We start from the raw sequence: 16,247 nt of genomic DNA, 5'->3' as shown, positions 1-16,247 counted from the left end.
GACTTTCATGGCTGAATGGAATTTGAACCCAGATCTTTCCACTCCAAGTCCAAGATTCTATGCACTAGCTACCTAACACTGCTCCCCATGCTGGAGGGGGAGGCAGAAAGACTCACCTACAGCCATGGAGTGGGTTCATAACATTGTAAGTTCACTGTGAAATCCCCAATTTGGCAGTCTCTTCAGCACTGCGCTAGGTACACTGCCTCTCAACAATTACAACGCCTACTGGCCATACGGTCTGGGGCTTATGGGAGTTGGAGTCCAACAACTTCTGGAGGGCCATAAATTTCCCTACCCCTGACTTAGACTTTTTTCTATCTTTCCCCAACAGAGCAGCAATGTATGTAGCAGTTTCCCAACAATCTCAGTTCTAGATAAAAGATAGAAATACAATGCATGGGCATGCTCTGTGGAAACCGACCACGTATTCTGTGCATGGAATTGTTGTGGGCGTGGGGGGATGTTATCACCCAGGCCATGACAAGTGATAGAATCTCAATCTATCATGTAAGGTATCCCAGGAACTGGGACACAGCTCCAGCCCCATTTACTTTGTCATCCAGTCTGCTTTGACCAGCACTTGCAGACTGATGCTGTGGAATGCTTTGCTATATCCAACCTATATGCTACTAGGATAGCTTTTTATTTTTTATTACATTTATATCCTACCTTTTTTACTCTTACAAGGAGCCCAAGGCGGCTTACATGGTGGTCCTCCTCTCCATTTTATCCTCACAACAACCCTGTGAGGTAGGTTAGGCTAAGAGTCAGTGACTGGCCCAAAGTCACCCACTGAGCTTCATGGCAGAGTGGGATATAGAACCCTGATCTCCCGAGTCCCAGTCTAACACTCTAACCACTACACCCCACTGGCTCTCTCTGAATTAAATTTATCTGCATTAAAATGGAAGGTAATACCACTGTCCACATGTTGGAGGGGTGGGGAAGGAGGGAGTAAATCAATACTCTGATGAGCACAGAGCAGGGGATGTAGCCGACGTAGCTTACTTTATCCAAGGCACATTTCTGCCAATCTTACGGCACATGAGCAATTCCCTTGACCTATAGTTTTGGGATCACCAGACAAGTTTCCCAAGCATTATCTCCGCTGTTCACCTGTTGCCCTACATCGACAGCAACGGTAAAGGCTTTCCTTGGGACAATCGTAATATTTATAAAATGTCCTTCAAGTCTTAGCGTTGTACCAAAAATTAAGACCTGCACGTTATTTCCCACCACCCTGATTGAGTGGAGATGGCAAGGCCAGGAGTTGCCTGTTAACATTCTAGAATGTCAGGGGCTCAGAGAGGCTCCTGCAGGACACAAGAACCCTGCTGAATCAGACCAAAGGCTGTCTAGTCTGGCATTCTATTCACACAGTGGCCAACCAGCTGCCTGTGGGAAACCCACAAGTAGGACATGAGTGCAACAGCACCCTCTGGCCCATGTTCCCCAGCAACTGGTGCACATAGGCAGACCGCCTCTGATACTGGAGGTAGCATATAGCCATCAGAGCTAGTAGCCCCTGATAGCCTTCTCCATGAATTTGTCTAATCCCCTTTTAAAGCCCATCACGACATCTTGTGGTTGCAATATGTGCTGAGTGAAGGAGGATTTTCTTTTATCTGTCCTGAATCTCCCACCACTCAGCTTCACTGGATGATCCTAGTATTATGAGAGGGGAAGAAGAAGAAAAATCCTATCCATTTTCTCCGTTCATTTCAGCATCTACTTCAGGCAGGTTCTCTGGAGCAGGCAGAGGCTAGGGCATGGGTGCCAGGAAGATGAAGGCCAGGCCAAGCAGGAAATAGCTGAGGACCACTAAAACAGCCCCTTTGTTTTCTCCACCACCATCTCCCCATATTTGATCAGATCAGTTCCATCTTGAACTGGCTGAAATTTGGCAAAGATGGAGAGGGGTCGGCCAGGTTGCTGTAAGGAGCGCAGGGTGGGTTGGCAGGGACTGCACCCTGGCTGATGGTGGAACTGAGCTGCTGCAGCGTCATGAGCACCTCCTGCTGGAACCGTTGCTGCTGCTCCTGTTGGCGCTCCAGCCGACACTGGCGCTCCAAAACCACGTGCACGGCCTGTGCAAGCTTCTGGACCTCAGTGTGCACCGTGTCCAGTTTCTCCACGAGGGGCTGAGGGCTGGTGGCGGGGACTAAGGAGGCAGCCATCTGACCTCCCCAGTGAGCATTTTGATGGGCCGTAGAGTACATGGGGTTAAATGGGGTGGAGGTCTGAGTAATGGCATCCTTAGTCTAGAAAAAAAAAAGGAAGAGCAGATTATCAGACACAGTTCTTCGTGTCTCCATCTATAAACTCTAGCTCGACCTACCCCGCAACCTGGGGCCCTTTAGATGTTTTGGACTACACCTCCCACAATCCATCACCACTGGCCATGCTAGCCAGGGCTGATGGGACTTGTATCTGGAGGACACCACGTTGTGGGAGAAGGTTAATTTAAGTGTGCTGACCCGGTTTAAGGCTGCTTCCCATGTTCCTGTCTAAAAACAAAAAAGCACGCATGTGAAGATTGAAGCCAGAAAAATCTGCATATCTGACTGAAGAGTTCTTCAAAATTAGGCAAGACAGCCATGCAAGCAACACCCGCTTTCTGAATGTGTTATAGCCCAGCCTTCCCCAAACATGGTGCCCTCCTCCTGGCTGAGGATGATGGGGGTTGTAGTCCAACACATCTGGTGGGTGCTGCAGAAGTCTGCAGCAGCAGAATGCAGGTTTCCAGCCAATATGTGAAGGTATATTCTGTATTCCACTCCTACCCTCCCTCCAATACATACACATACACCCCCCCCCCCTTTAAAGCTCTCACAAAGCTCCTCCTTCCCCGGGGATGTTTTTCAGCTGAGGTGTGCAAACCCCACGCGACTCACCTGTGTAGCGCAGCCAAGAGATGGAATCATGGCAGCAGTCCCCCCCCGGGAAGAGTGGCCGGTTGGTGGTGCCCGCAGCGTGAAAGGCAGGCCAGGCGTAGAACTACACAGAGGCTGCCCATTCTGAACGTTTGCCTGATTGGTAAGGGAGAAGTCTTAGTGGCAGCATAAGAATTGTATTCCCAGAGCACAGCTTTGTCAGTCAGCACAGAACGTCCTCAATCTGAAGCAGGCTGCTGGCTTTTTGTCTTCTGTTTCACCGCTTTGCTGGAGCTTCAGGGAAGGTTCGTGGCAATGGAGCGTGCGGATGCACCTCAGTGGCAGGCCTGGCTTTGACTGTAAAGCAGGGGTGTCGAACCTTGGTCCTGTGGGCCAAATCAGGCCCTCCAGAGGTTCCCCGGACTGCCATGCACCTTTCCCCTGGCCCCTCCTCCTTCCCCCCCCCAGCATTCTTCTTTTCCCCCATCCCGTTTCCACTGACTGCCAAACTTTTCGTGGTTTCCTGGCTTTAAGGTGTTTTTTCCCCCATTCTAAAAAGGCTGAAATGCGTCTCCCGAGGCTCAGTTATTGCCAGCAAGAGTTTCAAGCTAAAATATGCTGGTAATCTTTGGCCCTGCCCCATTTTGCATCTGGACTTGCCCACCAGCGCAGCTGCTCCAAAACTGAATCCGTCCCTCAGGCTGAAAGAAGTTTCACACTGCTGCCATCAAGGGATTAGACAGACTTGACATCAGCCCCTGGCATCTTTGGTGGTGGCAGGCAACAGTGCTCCAGTTGAGCTGCCCTTTTAATTTCCCACAGTACCCTTGACACAGTGCTGCTCCAGGGCATTGTGGGAAATGAACATTTCCCAGGCATTGTGGGAAAACTTTTTGTGAACTGCCCCAGAGAGCTTTGGCGATTGGGCGGTATAGAAATGTAATACACAAACAAAAATAACAGGATCAGATGGGGAAAAGGCTTTTTGTTGTTGCTTTTGTTAAACCACTGTCAAAAACCCCTGCTGTCTATGAATAGATCATGATCTAGCTTCTGCCTGGCCCTGCTCTAGACCTCTTCCCTGCATTTCCTACCTTTTTCTGGAGATGGATGGCACGGCCTACTATCTTCCTCTTCACAATTAAGGCAGGATTCCTAGCAGGAGGCAGAAATACTTTCCCTTTGCCGTTCATATTATGTTGAGGGGCTGCAGGCACAACTGGAGCTGAGCAACTAACTGACATGGAAGCTTTTGGCATGGGGCAGTTGTCACCTAGAAGAGAAACAGAGTGAAGATGCCTCCATACCGTTCCTAACAGGGAAGCGACTTTTGCTTCCTCACTGAATAACTTTCCATCCTGCTTTTCCCCTACTAGTTAAGAACAGTCACAAAAACGAAGAACAATTCAGGAATGAAAATACTAAAAACAGCAGCAGCAGCAGCAAGAACTTAAGCAAGTTTAAGTAAAGAGCATAACATGGTCTTCACCCAGCACCTAAATGACAAAAGGGTAAGTGCCAAATAAATATCTCTGCAGAGGATGTTCTAAAGCAGGAGTGTTAAACTTCAAGAATGCAAGCCAAATCTGGAGAACCACCTGGAATCCAGTCCCTGGGGGTTCTCCAGATAGCCACACCCCCTTCCCCTGACCACTGATAGCTTGGTGGTTTTGCAGCTGTTGTGCAGTTTCTCCCCCATTTTAAAAGGTCGAAATGCTTCTCCAAAGGCTGAGTTGCTGGCACTAAGAGTTTTAAGCTAGACTATACTTGTAGTCTGGGCAGTTTTGGCCCCACCCCTTTTGCCGTCAGCCCTGCCCCATCCCAGAATGCAGCCCCCGAGAGCTTCTCCGATATGGAATTTGGCACTCGGGCTGACAGAGGTTCGACACCTCTAAAGACCCCTATTCTAAAGACATGGCACCATCACAGAAACAGCCCTATGTCCAAGTGGACGTTTTGGACTTCTACTCCCACAAGCCTTTGCCAGCATGGCCAATGGTCAGGAATGCTGGGAGCTGGAGTCCAAAACACCTGGAGATCTTTCAGCCCACCCCTGCTCTGAGTAGTGCCTCTAATTATTATTTTTTATTATTTATATAGCACAATCAGTGTGCACGGCACTTCATAGGCCTTCTGCCCCAAGGAGCTTACAATCTAAAATTCAACAGAGGAAAAGGAGGGAAATGAAAGCACACGTAAACAGGGGGAAAAACAACAAAGTCTTTTGGTCCTTTTCCCCATGCTCTTGAAAGGCATGGAGTTCTGTGCCCACTGACATCATCTGACCTGCAGAGGAGGGCTGGTGGGGGCAATTCAACTCCCCAACAATAACATGTTCCCCACCCTGGCTGTAAGGGCTTATTAGGCCAAACACAGCACTTTGAATTTCACCCAGAAGCCAGTGCCCTTAAGACAGGCTAGGATTCACCTCCTGCCCCTGAAACCTATACATTGCAGATTGCAGTCAGCCTGGGCTTGCAAAATGTCACTGTGAATTAAGATATATGGGTGTTTTCTTAAAGAAACCTCAAGCAGAAGGCACAGATAGAATCACAGATTTGGAGGGGGCCTAGTGTAACCCCACCCCTTCAATGTAGGAAATCCAGAGCTAGATAATCCCCAAAAGATGGCTGTCTAGCCTCTGCTTGCAAGAGAGAGCCCACCAGCCCTCTAAGTAACGGTTCCGCTGTTGAATGGCTGTTACCATCAAGACATTTGAACAGATTGTTGCAATAAGCCTTACCAAGACTTGGACCCAGCTGCGATCCCATAGCAAGGTCCCCATGGGCGGCGTTCTGCTTCCCAAACTGCCCCCCATCTTTGCTCAAGGAGGTCACACTGACGATTTTGATGCCACCCTCGCCATCTCGATGGTTGTTACAGCGAGGCGTCATCTCACCGCTTGGGCCGACTCCTGTTGCAGGGCTGGCACCCTCTCTTGGCTTCTGGTGTCCAGCTTCATTTTCCTGAAGCAGATTCCAGAGCTGGTCATCCTCCCAGCCAGCTTGGTCCATAAGAGTGTTCTGGCTTCCCTTCTCGAGAGGTAGCAGAGGATGGGAGGTGGGCGGTGGGGGGCTGGGCTCGACATTCTTGCGCTTTAGGAACAGGTAGATGGCTTGTGGGGTGACGCGGATGTTGTCCAGCTCCAGCACCTTTTTGATCTTCCGGAAACTCAAACCGGCCTTGCGCAGCTCCACGATCCGTTTCTTGGCCTGGTCATCTAAGCGACCCATGGCGGTCTTTGATGGAGCCCAAAACTTTGGCCTGTTCCTTTAGTCTCAACGCTGGCAGCTACATTGCAGGTAAGCAAGCTTTTAAAACACAACCAAAGCCAGGAAGAGCCAGCACCAAACAGGCTAAAGATACGCCAATGTGGATGTTTCTGGAACACCAAGCCAACTAAACAAGATGGCACCAGGAGAGTAGTCAGTGTAGCTTCCAGCGTCAAAAGGAGCTACAACTCAAGAGTCACGGCGGCGTCATCTTTTAGGAACTGACCCCATACTGCTGCTTCGGAGGTTGAACTGGTGCCAAAAGGAATGGAGATCACTGGCTACTGAGCTGGCCATTGGTTCTTATGTGGAACAAACATCCATGCATTTTAGGCATACCTATCTCCCTTAGAATAGAGGCAGGAAGGAAGCGGAAGGACCGCTGAAGATCCCACTGCTGCAGTGAAGATGGATCTCCTATGACCCATTGAAACAGGAGTTGACAGCACTGGTCCAGATGTTCACTCAGTGCACACAGAACCTGGGAAAGAAACAAGTTCTTAGGTCGCACAGAAGGGCATAGGCTCAATCCCCAGCAACCCCAGCTCGAGCTGGGAAAGGCCTCTGCTTGAAACCCTGGAATGCCACTGCCAGTCAGTGCAGACACTACTGGGCTAAGTTAGACCAATGGTTTGACTCAGGACATGGCAGCTTCCTCTGTTCTTTAAAATCTCCAAGGCATTTTCACCAGCAAAAACAACTAGAATTTACCTGTACAGAGAGAGAGAGAAACAGGTTCCAATTCCAGCTAGGTTATTTTGCAGAGCCTAGAACAACTTTAATTCTGATTCATGTCTGAAGCTGCTTTTTCTCATCCTTGCTTCATATTAAGGCAGCTTGATAGGAATAGTCTGATGAAGGCCCGCAGCAGACACTCAGGAATCTTTTCTTAGCCAAACTCTGTGTTAGAGATTCAACATGGCAGACATCATGATGGGATGGCGCCTCACAAAGTTATGTTGCAGCATGTGAACGTCTCAAGCTGCAGGCTGTTTTGGCAGCTCCGTGATATTTCACCTCTGAAACGGACAGCAGTAGTTACAAAACTGCAATCTTGTCAAGAGTTTTAAAGTTCTTTTTCAAATGTCTGGGTTTTGCCCTCCCTGTCTCAAAAAACAAAACAAAACCCAAACCACTGGAAAGTCACCCTGTTGGATTCCAGTGGACCACAGCCACAAGTTTCTGGTTACTGTTCAGACACATATTTTATCAGTCAGTCAGTCGATTTTATTGCATGTAACCATAGGTTCTTCCAATTTTGCCTCCCAAAAGAGACAGTCACAAAAAGAAAAAGGTTGAACAAGCTGCTCAAATCAGTTAATCATGTGCACAATCTACACTTTTAGGACCTTTGCTCTAATCTTTCTCGCAACCACTGGGAATAAAGCTGCTTGATTAGTTACATAAGGAAGAGCCGTATCTACAAGTAGTTTACATATCTGCTCAGCCAAAATTCTAGCTGAGATTCCTCCCAACAAAGGTGCAAGAAACCTTTTTCTGGGACTGACATATAGTTCACAGAAAAATATATACTGTATCATACCCTCTATTTGTGGAGCCCCACATATACAAAGATGGTTAAATATGGGAACATTTGCATACTTCTCATCCATATATGCAAAAGATATAGTCTGGAAGCATAATTCCATATCATGGCAATAACACTGTGGTTTCAACCCATGCATAGGGTCCTTGATGCGCTCGCCCAGGATGCACTAGGAACAAAGAAGTCAGGAAGTGCTCACCACTTCTGCCCTTACTTCACATCTACCCACCTCCGCATTCTGAACACAACCCTACCATAGCTGACCTTATCACTTGTCCCAGGATGAAAATAAAATAGAATGCCTATGTAGAAGGCCCTGGTGCTTATCATACCCACTAGCAGCCAACAGACACCAAGAGAAAATGGGGATACTGAGGAACAAGAGGGAGGTATCAGCATGCTCAGGGAGAAACCAGAGGTTTGCAGAAATACAAATCTTTTTCAAAAGCTAAGGGGACAACCCCCCCCCCAAGTCCAATGGGGGCTGAGCTTGTTTATTTGTCATAGAATGTTGAGCATAACTTGGAAAAGACAAGGGGGAGGGGATGGAATGCAGTTAGAAGTTAAGTCTTGCCCAAATGAGGAAAACGAAAAGGAACACAAACGTGCACAAAGGAAATGCAAGCAGACAATAAGGGATGCAAAAAAGGATGTCAAGGAGCATATTGCTAGTAACATAAAGACCAACAATTAAGCTTTCTTTAAATACATCAGAAAAAGGAAACTGGCTAGGGAAGCAGTTTGACTGCTGGATGAAAGCAGAGTTAAAGGAATACTAAAGGAGGATAAGGAGATTGCAGAGAAATTGAATGAGTTATTTTTGTCTGCCTTCACTGAAGAAGATAAAGGACAGAAATCCATGCCTGAAGTGATATTTTCAGGGGGGGAGTCTAAGGAAATGAGACAAATAGTGGGGACAAGAGATGAAGTTCTAGACATTAATGACATATTGAAAGATAACAAATCAACAGGTCCTGATAGTATCCATCCAAGAGTTCTTAAAGATCTCAAATGGGAAACTTCTGATCATCTAACCATCAACTTGAAACAAGTTTCCGGGCAGCATTTGGTTGGCTAGGCTGAATGGCCCCTCGGCCAAATCCCACTGGGCTCGGTTTGTGTTCATCTAGCCTTACCTATATACCCTCTCCAATTGCCCTGTGATGAGAACCCCCCAATCAACTTGAAACAGATTTGTTTAGACCAGGGGTGGGCCACATGCGGCCCCCAGTGCAGTCCCCGCCGCACCCTGTAGCGGGTATGAAGCGCTAAAAGGATCAAATTTAGCTTGCTTGCAACTTGTCCCGAGTGAAGCCAAGACAGAGGTCCAGTTTTATCTGGAGAAGGGAGCGGTGTGTGTTTGTTTGTTTATGCTGGCTTCCTCGTCAGATTTCCCCCCTTGATCACACAAACAAATTTAAGGACAAAGAAAAGTTAGAGTGACATGGCTCCAGGATAAGCAATTGTAGAAACAAGCCTGGCTTAGGGAGCTGCTTCAGCTACAACCCTATACCACTTATTGTGCCCATGTGATCCTATTGATAATTATTTACTGTAGTGGTGCCAGTGTGAAATCATGCCAGAGACTCCATGAATGGAACGGAGATGTGCCCTGCTGCAGATATCTTACCAGACACTAGGACAGTGGTTTCTACCTACACAGGCCTTCCCCAAACTGGCACCTTCCAGATGTGGTTAACAACTCCCATCTTCCCCAACAAGCACGGCTTGCTGAAATACCCACCTATTTCCAGAACATTCTTCCTAGCATGGAGACTGCTAGAAACAAACTCACACTGCCATGGCTGACGGCCCTGTCAAAGGGCTTTCAAAGGAAGTGCCTTGCTCTTACTCGTTTGCTGCAGCAAGCTCTCTAAGTCAGAGGAAGTTTTGAAATATTCAGGAAAACACATTCCTATAGAACCAGAGGAGATTTCACAGATGGGGTCACTAGACCAGGGGTGCAGAACCTCAGGTCTGGGGGCCATATCCAGCCTGCCTGGGGTACCCATCTGGACCTCTGGGGTTCCCCAGAATGCCTCACCCCTTCCCCTGGCATCATTGTCTTTTCCTCCAACCACAGATTGCTTGGTGGTTTTCCTGGATTTTTGGCAGTTTTTTCCCACTGGATTGCAGCCGCCGAAAGCTTCTACAAAATGGGATTTGGCCCTCAAGCTGAAATACGTTCTGCACACCTGCACTAGACCAAGGGTGGGGAAACTGTTGTTGTTGTTGTTGTTGTGTGCGTTCACTTGAGAGTAATTTGGGGTGGTGGTGGACAGGACTGAAGCCAAAAAGTGGGCAGAGCCACTGACTGACTCTCTCCCCCGCCCCGGAAGGGACAGATATCTCTTGCCAGAAGTCTGAACTAACCATTTGCAGAGGGCTTTCCCCCACCTGTATAGCTCCATCCATTTCAGCTTCCCCCTCCCCATTTGACCCCATCCACCTTACCAGAGGTCTGAATTGCTTTCTTGCTGAGGGTTTCCTCCTCCTTCAATTGCTCTGTCAGTTACAGTCCCCCCCCTTTATTCCTTTACTCCCTCTAGACTTGCCCCACTTGCCTGAAATTAGGCAGAGAACTGCATGTAGTCTTTGGGCCGCACGATGCCCACCCCTGCGCTAGGCAATTCTGCAGCAATGCAATTTTGCAGGCCAAAGGCCAGGCCTGCACAGGCACATGTCAAACGTACAACCCTGTAGGTTGTTTTCCTCTTGGAACGAAATGTGCTGTTGCAAGGATCTTTCGAACCAGTAGAGAGAAAAGCAGAGGGGGCCCTTCCACAGGATCAGAGTCCACCTCATTACAGTTCATGACAACCTTTACAAGATTTCCTACCGTTAACTATAAGGATAGTGATGCTTATCCCAAGACTAAAAGTAAACATATCCAAGCTCTTTGTCTTCTGTTTTATAGGAATCATACAAGTTCTCCTTTACAATGAAAATACATGCGCAGAGACAGCAGTCCAGCAATTCATTCCTGCCTGGAAGCCTCCATGTGGCCAAAGAACTAATTCCCCATTGTCCAAAGAACTTAAGGGCGCAATTCTATGCATGTTTAAGCAGAAAAGAAGTCCTACAATTCCCAGCATGCCCCAACCAGCATGGCTGGCTGGAGGTAAGCTGGGAGTTGTATGACTTTTTTCTGTCTAAACATGCATAGGATTTAACCCTAAAGGACTGCATCTATAGAAATAGATATATATATATAGTGTGTGTGTGTGTGTGTGAGAGAGAGAGAGAGAGAGAGTGTCAGAGACTAAAAACCGCAAAGGCCAAGCTCATCTTCTCTATATTAAGCACTAATGATATGTAACTCTGGGTTGGATTCTGTCCTAGATAAAAAATAAAAAAAAGATCCAGAGGTCCTAGCAAAATATTAACAGTAAACATCAAATGCATTTTGAGAGATCATTCTTCCATGTGGGGCTACACACAGTTCAAGGATACAGTGTCCTCCTATGCACGTCTACTCAGAAGTAAACCCCATTGAATTCATCGGAACATAGGAAGCTGCCTTATACTGAGTAAGGCCCTTGGGCCATCTAGCCCAGTATTGTCGACACTGACTGGCAGCAGCTCCAAATTGTCCAGCAGGAGGTTTTCTAGCCCAGCCTGAAGGTGCCAGGGATCAAACCTGGGAACTTCTGCATACAAAGCAAGTGCTCTACCACTGAGCCATGGCACCTCCATGTGATGGTGAGGGGCTTATTCCCAGGTTAAAGGGGATGGCAGCCTTATATATCTTATATGTATAATTCAAAGTCTAGCATTAGTTGGTCATCCCTTTTTGACTGCCTTCCTATTGAGGGATTCTCATGAAACACACTTTATTGGAAAGCTCTTGACGTGTGCATTCCACGAATAACAACAGTTTTCACTCTAATTCAAAGTCAGGAGTTCATGAAGCTTTTTTTTTAAAGAATTAGGCTATTTTCTATAACAATGTACTATAAAGTTTTATTTTTAATATCAAAAAAGTCTAGTATAATTAAACATAATTAATTGTAAACAAATCATGAAGGCCTGTAAACAAATCATGAAGGGATTAAGATACACCTATAGTTAAAAGAAGCCCAGGCAAAGTTTAGTTATTGCTCAGAAAGGAAGTCTCTAGCTGTTAAACAAAATAACATTTAGAAGTCTCTGTACACCTTTATAAACACAGGTTCAGGCCAAAACACAATGATATGCCAGTAACATATGGCCTGTAAACAAGTCATGTGTGCTCATTGGCAAACCTCAAGATTCAAGTCGTGGATGAGCCAGAATAAGGATGTTACAGTGGCCGCCCTGGAGTTTACACCAAGAAGATTGTATTTAAGGAAGTTTTGTAAAGGTAAAAGATCTAACACTCTGAATGTTGCAATAAATGCTGTTAGTTAAGTTAAACCTTTCGTTAGATTTAATTTTTCCTCTGCAAACTGTGTTTGCTGGCAACTAACTGGTATTACATAATCGGATATGCAAACTTTAAGAAGCATTGTGGCTTTGGCCCAGAGAAAATTAGGTGTGAGTTCTGTTTAAAATCAATGGGACAATTTCTAGGTGTGTAGGAGCTGGCTGCATTCAGTCATTGTTCCTGGAATAGTGTTCTGCGCTTGCTTATAGGCAAAGTCACTCATCATTATTCCTGCTGTTTCAGGACTTAGTACAGACACATTGTGGAGAGCTCCGTCCCAAAGTAAGCCCTGCTGAAGAGTCACATAGCACAGTCTTCCCCAACCTTGTGCCCTCCAGATGTGTGGGACTACAACACCCATCACCCTCCCAACCCCCCAATCATTGGTGGGAGTTGTCATCCAACACATCTGGAAGGCGCCAGGTTGGGTAAGGCTGAAAAGCAAAACACAAAGCATTCCCAGTTAATATCCTAGGTTATGGATATAAAGCATAGGTCATGATATAAATTCAAACTGTTGCCTAATTTTACCAGGGGACATATGGTTCCATTACTAACTACTGTTGGTTGGTTTGTTAAACACAGTGGCTAAGATGTCACATCAAAAAGGTAGACGATTTTAATTTAGGTGCTGCCAAAAAAGCAAAGGAGTTAACACAACATACATGCAGCTACACACTTAAAATTCTTAAAGCTGCCATTTGTTAGGATGATCATTCATGACTCTTATTTCACATAAACAGGCTTTGCGCTCAAGGATAAATCACCAAGGATGAGAAGATCTGTTGCATTATTTTGTGAGCCAAGAAAAACTGGTTGAAAAAGTGCCAGTAGCAGGAACTGTACGATCTGTGTCTTCCTATATTTTGATACTTATTAGCGCCAACTAAAAAGTCACAATGAAATGAGCAAGCTTTCAAGTTCACCAGAGCCCTTCATAGAATCACAGAATAGTAGGGTTGGAAACCAGCAAACCATCATAGAATCATAGGGCTGGAAGGGGCCTACAAGACCATCGAGTCCAACCCCCTGCTCAATGCAGGAATCCAAGTCAAAGCATCCCTGACAGATGGCCGTCCAGCTTCATCTTGAATGCCTCCAGTGTGGGAGAGCCCACCACCTCTCTAGGCAAGTATTGCTCTAACAGGGCGCTTCTCCTGATGTTCAGCCGGAATCTGGCTTCCTGTAACTAACTTGAGCCCATTATTCGGTGTCCTGCACTCAGGGATGATCGAGAAGAGATCCCAGCCTTCCTCCCTGTGACAACCTTTCAAGTACTTGAAGAGCACTACCCTATCTCCCCTCAGTCTTCTCAAGGCTAAACATGCCCAGTTCTTTCAGTCTCTCCTCATAGGGCTTTGGAGCTAAGCAAAATAAATACAGGGAAGGGAGAAAAGGATATTGGGGCTTTACTTGTTATTTAAAACATGTATCCCACTTCACCAGGTGGTGTTGTGGCGCTCAGCCTTCCTTATAGTCCAGCTCTCACAGCCATACGTTACTACTGGGAAAACCATAGCTTTGATTAGACGGACCTTTGTTGGCAAGGTGATGTCTCTGCTTCTTACTATGCTGTCTAGGTTGGCCATAGCTTTCCTCCCAAGGAGCAAGCGTCTTTTAATTTCATGGCTACAGTCACCGTCTGCGGTGATCTTGGAGCCCAAGAAAGTAAAATCTGTCACTCCTTCCATTTCTTCCCCTGATGCTGGGAAAGACTGAAGGCAAAAGGAGAAGGGGACGGCAGAGGATGAGATGGCTAGATAGCATCACGGATGCAATGAATATGGACTTGAGCACGCTCCGGGAGAGAGCGCAGGACAGGAAGGCCTGGCGTGCTATGGTCCATGGGGTCACGAAGAGTCGGACACGACTGAATGACTGAACAAAGATAAAGTGTTTTAGTTACTGTTTTATTCATTTATACTCCACCTTTCCGGTCAAAATCTTCCAAAGGCAGCTTAAGTAAGATATGATCAATACAAGCCAAGAATAATTGACAGTCCACTCAAAAGTTAAGTCCTATTGGGGTCAACGAAGCATACGCCCAGGGAAGTGGGCTTAGGATTGCAGCCTAAAAGGTTTTGATGCATTCGAAAGCTTCCTCAACTTTTAAAAAACTTGTCTACAAAGTAATATCCAATAAAGGTATTGCCCTAATGTTCCTTTTGGATTTATTTCTCTCTCTCTCTCTCTCTCTCAGACGGACCAGCACAGCTACCTGAAATTTCTTTGGTACAATTTTGCCACGGCCAAACGGCCCGTGCAATAACTAAAAACTGCTTACCTGCTCTAAAACCAAAACGATCCTAGGCACGCTTGCTCAGAAGGAAGGTCCCGCGGTCTTCAATGGAGCTGGCTTCCCAAGTCGAGTGCGGTTAGGGCTGCAACCTAAGCAAGCGTCCTCGGCTATTTCGCACAAGGGATCCGGGCTGCTCTCGCAGGAGAAACGCCGCTGCAGCCCTCGGCTAAGTCTTGTCCGCAGCGATTTCCTCTCATCCCAAGCAGCAGCAACGTCGCCTCGTCCTCCTCAACTTTGCCCGGACCTGATGCTGCTGACGAGGCTTCAGCAGCTGTTTTGCAAAGCTCCAGCCTTCTTTGTTTGATTGGGGGAAAGCCAAACGCTGCAAAGGCTGCTGGGAAAGAGGTTTTGTGTACTCAGGAGAGGGAGGAGCCCAGATGTGTGACCCTTTTAGGGGAAGGAATGGGGGGGGGTCCCCCCACGCTGGTTAACCCTCGCAGCGCCAGAGACCTGCCTTGGAGTGCGCTCTAGGTTGGGAAAGGATGGGGATAGGGCAGAAGAACCGGGTATTACGGTTGATAATGTTTGATGTGGGAGGAGACAGGGTTCCTATAATAGTTGCACAACAGGCATCGATGCCAAGAGCACATGGGATGTGCAGCAGTGGCGGCTGGTGGCTCTGAAGTTAGTGGGACGGCGAATCCGCTCTGGGTCTCGGTCAGAACTCTGAAGCAGCTCTCCAAGGTGCTGAACTCAATTCCCCAAATAGGTTCAGCATCTTGGATAGCCCCTTGAGAGCTCTGACTGGGTCTGAAGGAGACCTGGAGCAGATTCACAGCCTCGCTGACATCGGAGCCAGCAGCGTCCGCTGGTGTGCACAGTTTGGTAATCTTGGACTTAGGGCCGGGGAGGTAGGATTCAAGTCTGTGGTGCTGTTAGGGTAGGATTTGGGGGCACAAGTCCGGGGCCCTATTTAGCAGATTGAGCAGGAAGACCCCAAATGTGGCAGGGCTGGCTTACTGCATTTTGAAGTAATACACATTACTGATTCAAATCCCCATTCATTGTCTTCACTTTATTTGTATGCTGTAGATCCATGATAAACTAAGCTGAAAGAGGAATAGAACAATGTCGGAACAGAAATTCAACCAGCCTTGATGGCAGGCCCACCATGAGGGTTTATCAGAATGGTGGGGACTGGAGACAGGGCCTTTTTGGGTGGTGGACCCATTGTTGTGGGGCTCCCTCCCAAGGGATAGACACCAGGCCCCATCTTTAAAAGCTAACAAAGGCCTTAAAACAGTTTTTGGTTTAATCTCCTCTTAACGAAGGTGCTGAACTTGGTATTTAATTGTTTTAACGAGTGCCGTTTCTGTTCTAATTTGTTTTATCTGAATTGCTGTGCTAGGCTGCATAGACTTTTTAGACTGCTGTTTGTAGTTTTGTAATTGTAGAGATTGTTCTAGTTGGCTATAAGCTACCTCCAGTATCATAGGCAGTATGCCTCTGTATACTAGTTGCTGGGGAATATGAGGGTAGTATTGCGCACATGTCCTACTTGTAGGTCTCTCAACCCCACAGGCAGCTGGTTGGGCACTGTGTAAACAGAATGCTGGACTAGATGGACCCTTGGTCTGATCCAGCAGGGCCCTTTAGTTGTATTTTGTGGTTTTAAACGTTTATGTGAGCCACTTTGGGAGGGCTTTGCCCTGAAAGATAGCATATACTGTCAAATACATTTCCAACCCTGGGGTCCACCTTTTGCACCAAGTATACATTTTGAGACCCACTTCTAAGTGTGTGTGTGTGGGGGGGGGAGGGACTAGTGCTACTGCTGCAACCCACCTTGCATGTCCCTACCCACCAGCTGAAGGCCAAGAAGGGAATTTTTTTTTTTTTAAATATATCA

The 16,247-nt window shown here is 47.0% G+C and overlaps 1 protein-coding gene across 2 annotated transcripts; it reads right to left on the bottom strand.

Annotated features, from left to right (window-relative positions):
- Positions 1-626: 626 nt before the first annotated feature.
- Positions 627-14,743, bottom strand: LOC146336672 (uncharacterized). 2 transcript variants are annotated; one of them, XM_084818676.1, is made up of 6 exons: positions 14,384-14,743; positions 6,860-7,167; positions 5,620-6,629; positions 3,971-4,149; positions 2,898-3,032; positions 627-2,264 (listed from the first exon to the last, which is right to left on the bottom strand). In XM_084818676.1, exons 3-6 carry the CDS (start codon positions 6,107-6,109, stop codon positions 1,872-1,874), a joined length of 1,197 nt encoding a protein of 398 aa, XP_084674802.1. In that variant the 5' UTR covers positions 6,110-6,629; positions 6,860-7,167; positions 14,384-14,743; the 3' UTR covers positions 627-1,871. The 2 variants fall into 2 exon arrangements, with proteins under 2 accessions (XP_084674802.1, XP_084674803.1); XM_084818677.1 differs by lacking the exon at positions 6,860-7,167 and having other exon boundaries at positions 634-2,264; positions 14,384-14,710.
- Between the last annotated feature and the right edge of the window lie 1,504 nt (positions 14,744-16,247).

This window comes from Heloderma suspectum, chromosome 12 (genome assembly GCF_057233095.1).
Source record: "Heloderma suspectum isolate Gila_16-S chromosome 12, 16-S_ref, whole genome shotgun sequence".
In the NCBI taxonomy this organism is placed as follows: domain Eukaryota; kingdom Metazoa; phylum Chordata; class Lepidosauria; order Squamata; family Helodermatidae; genus Heloderma; species Heloderma suspectum.
Note: the sequence above shows the minus strand (reverse complement) of the source record. Positions and strands in the feature narration are given on the sequence as shown.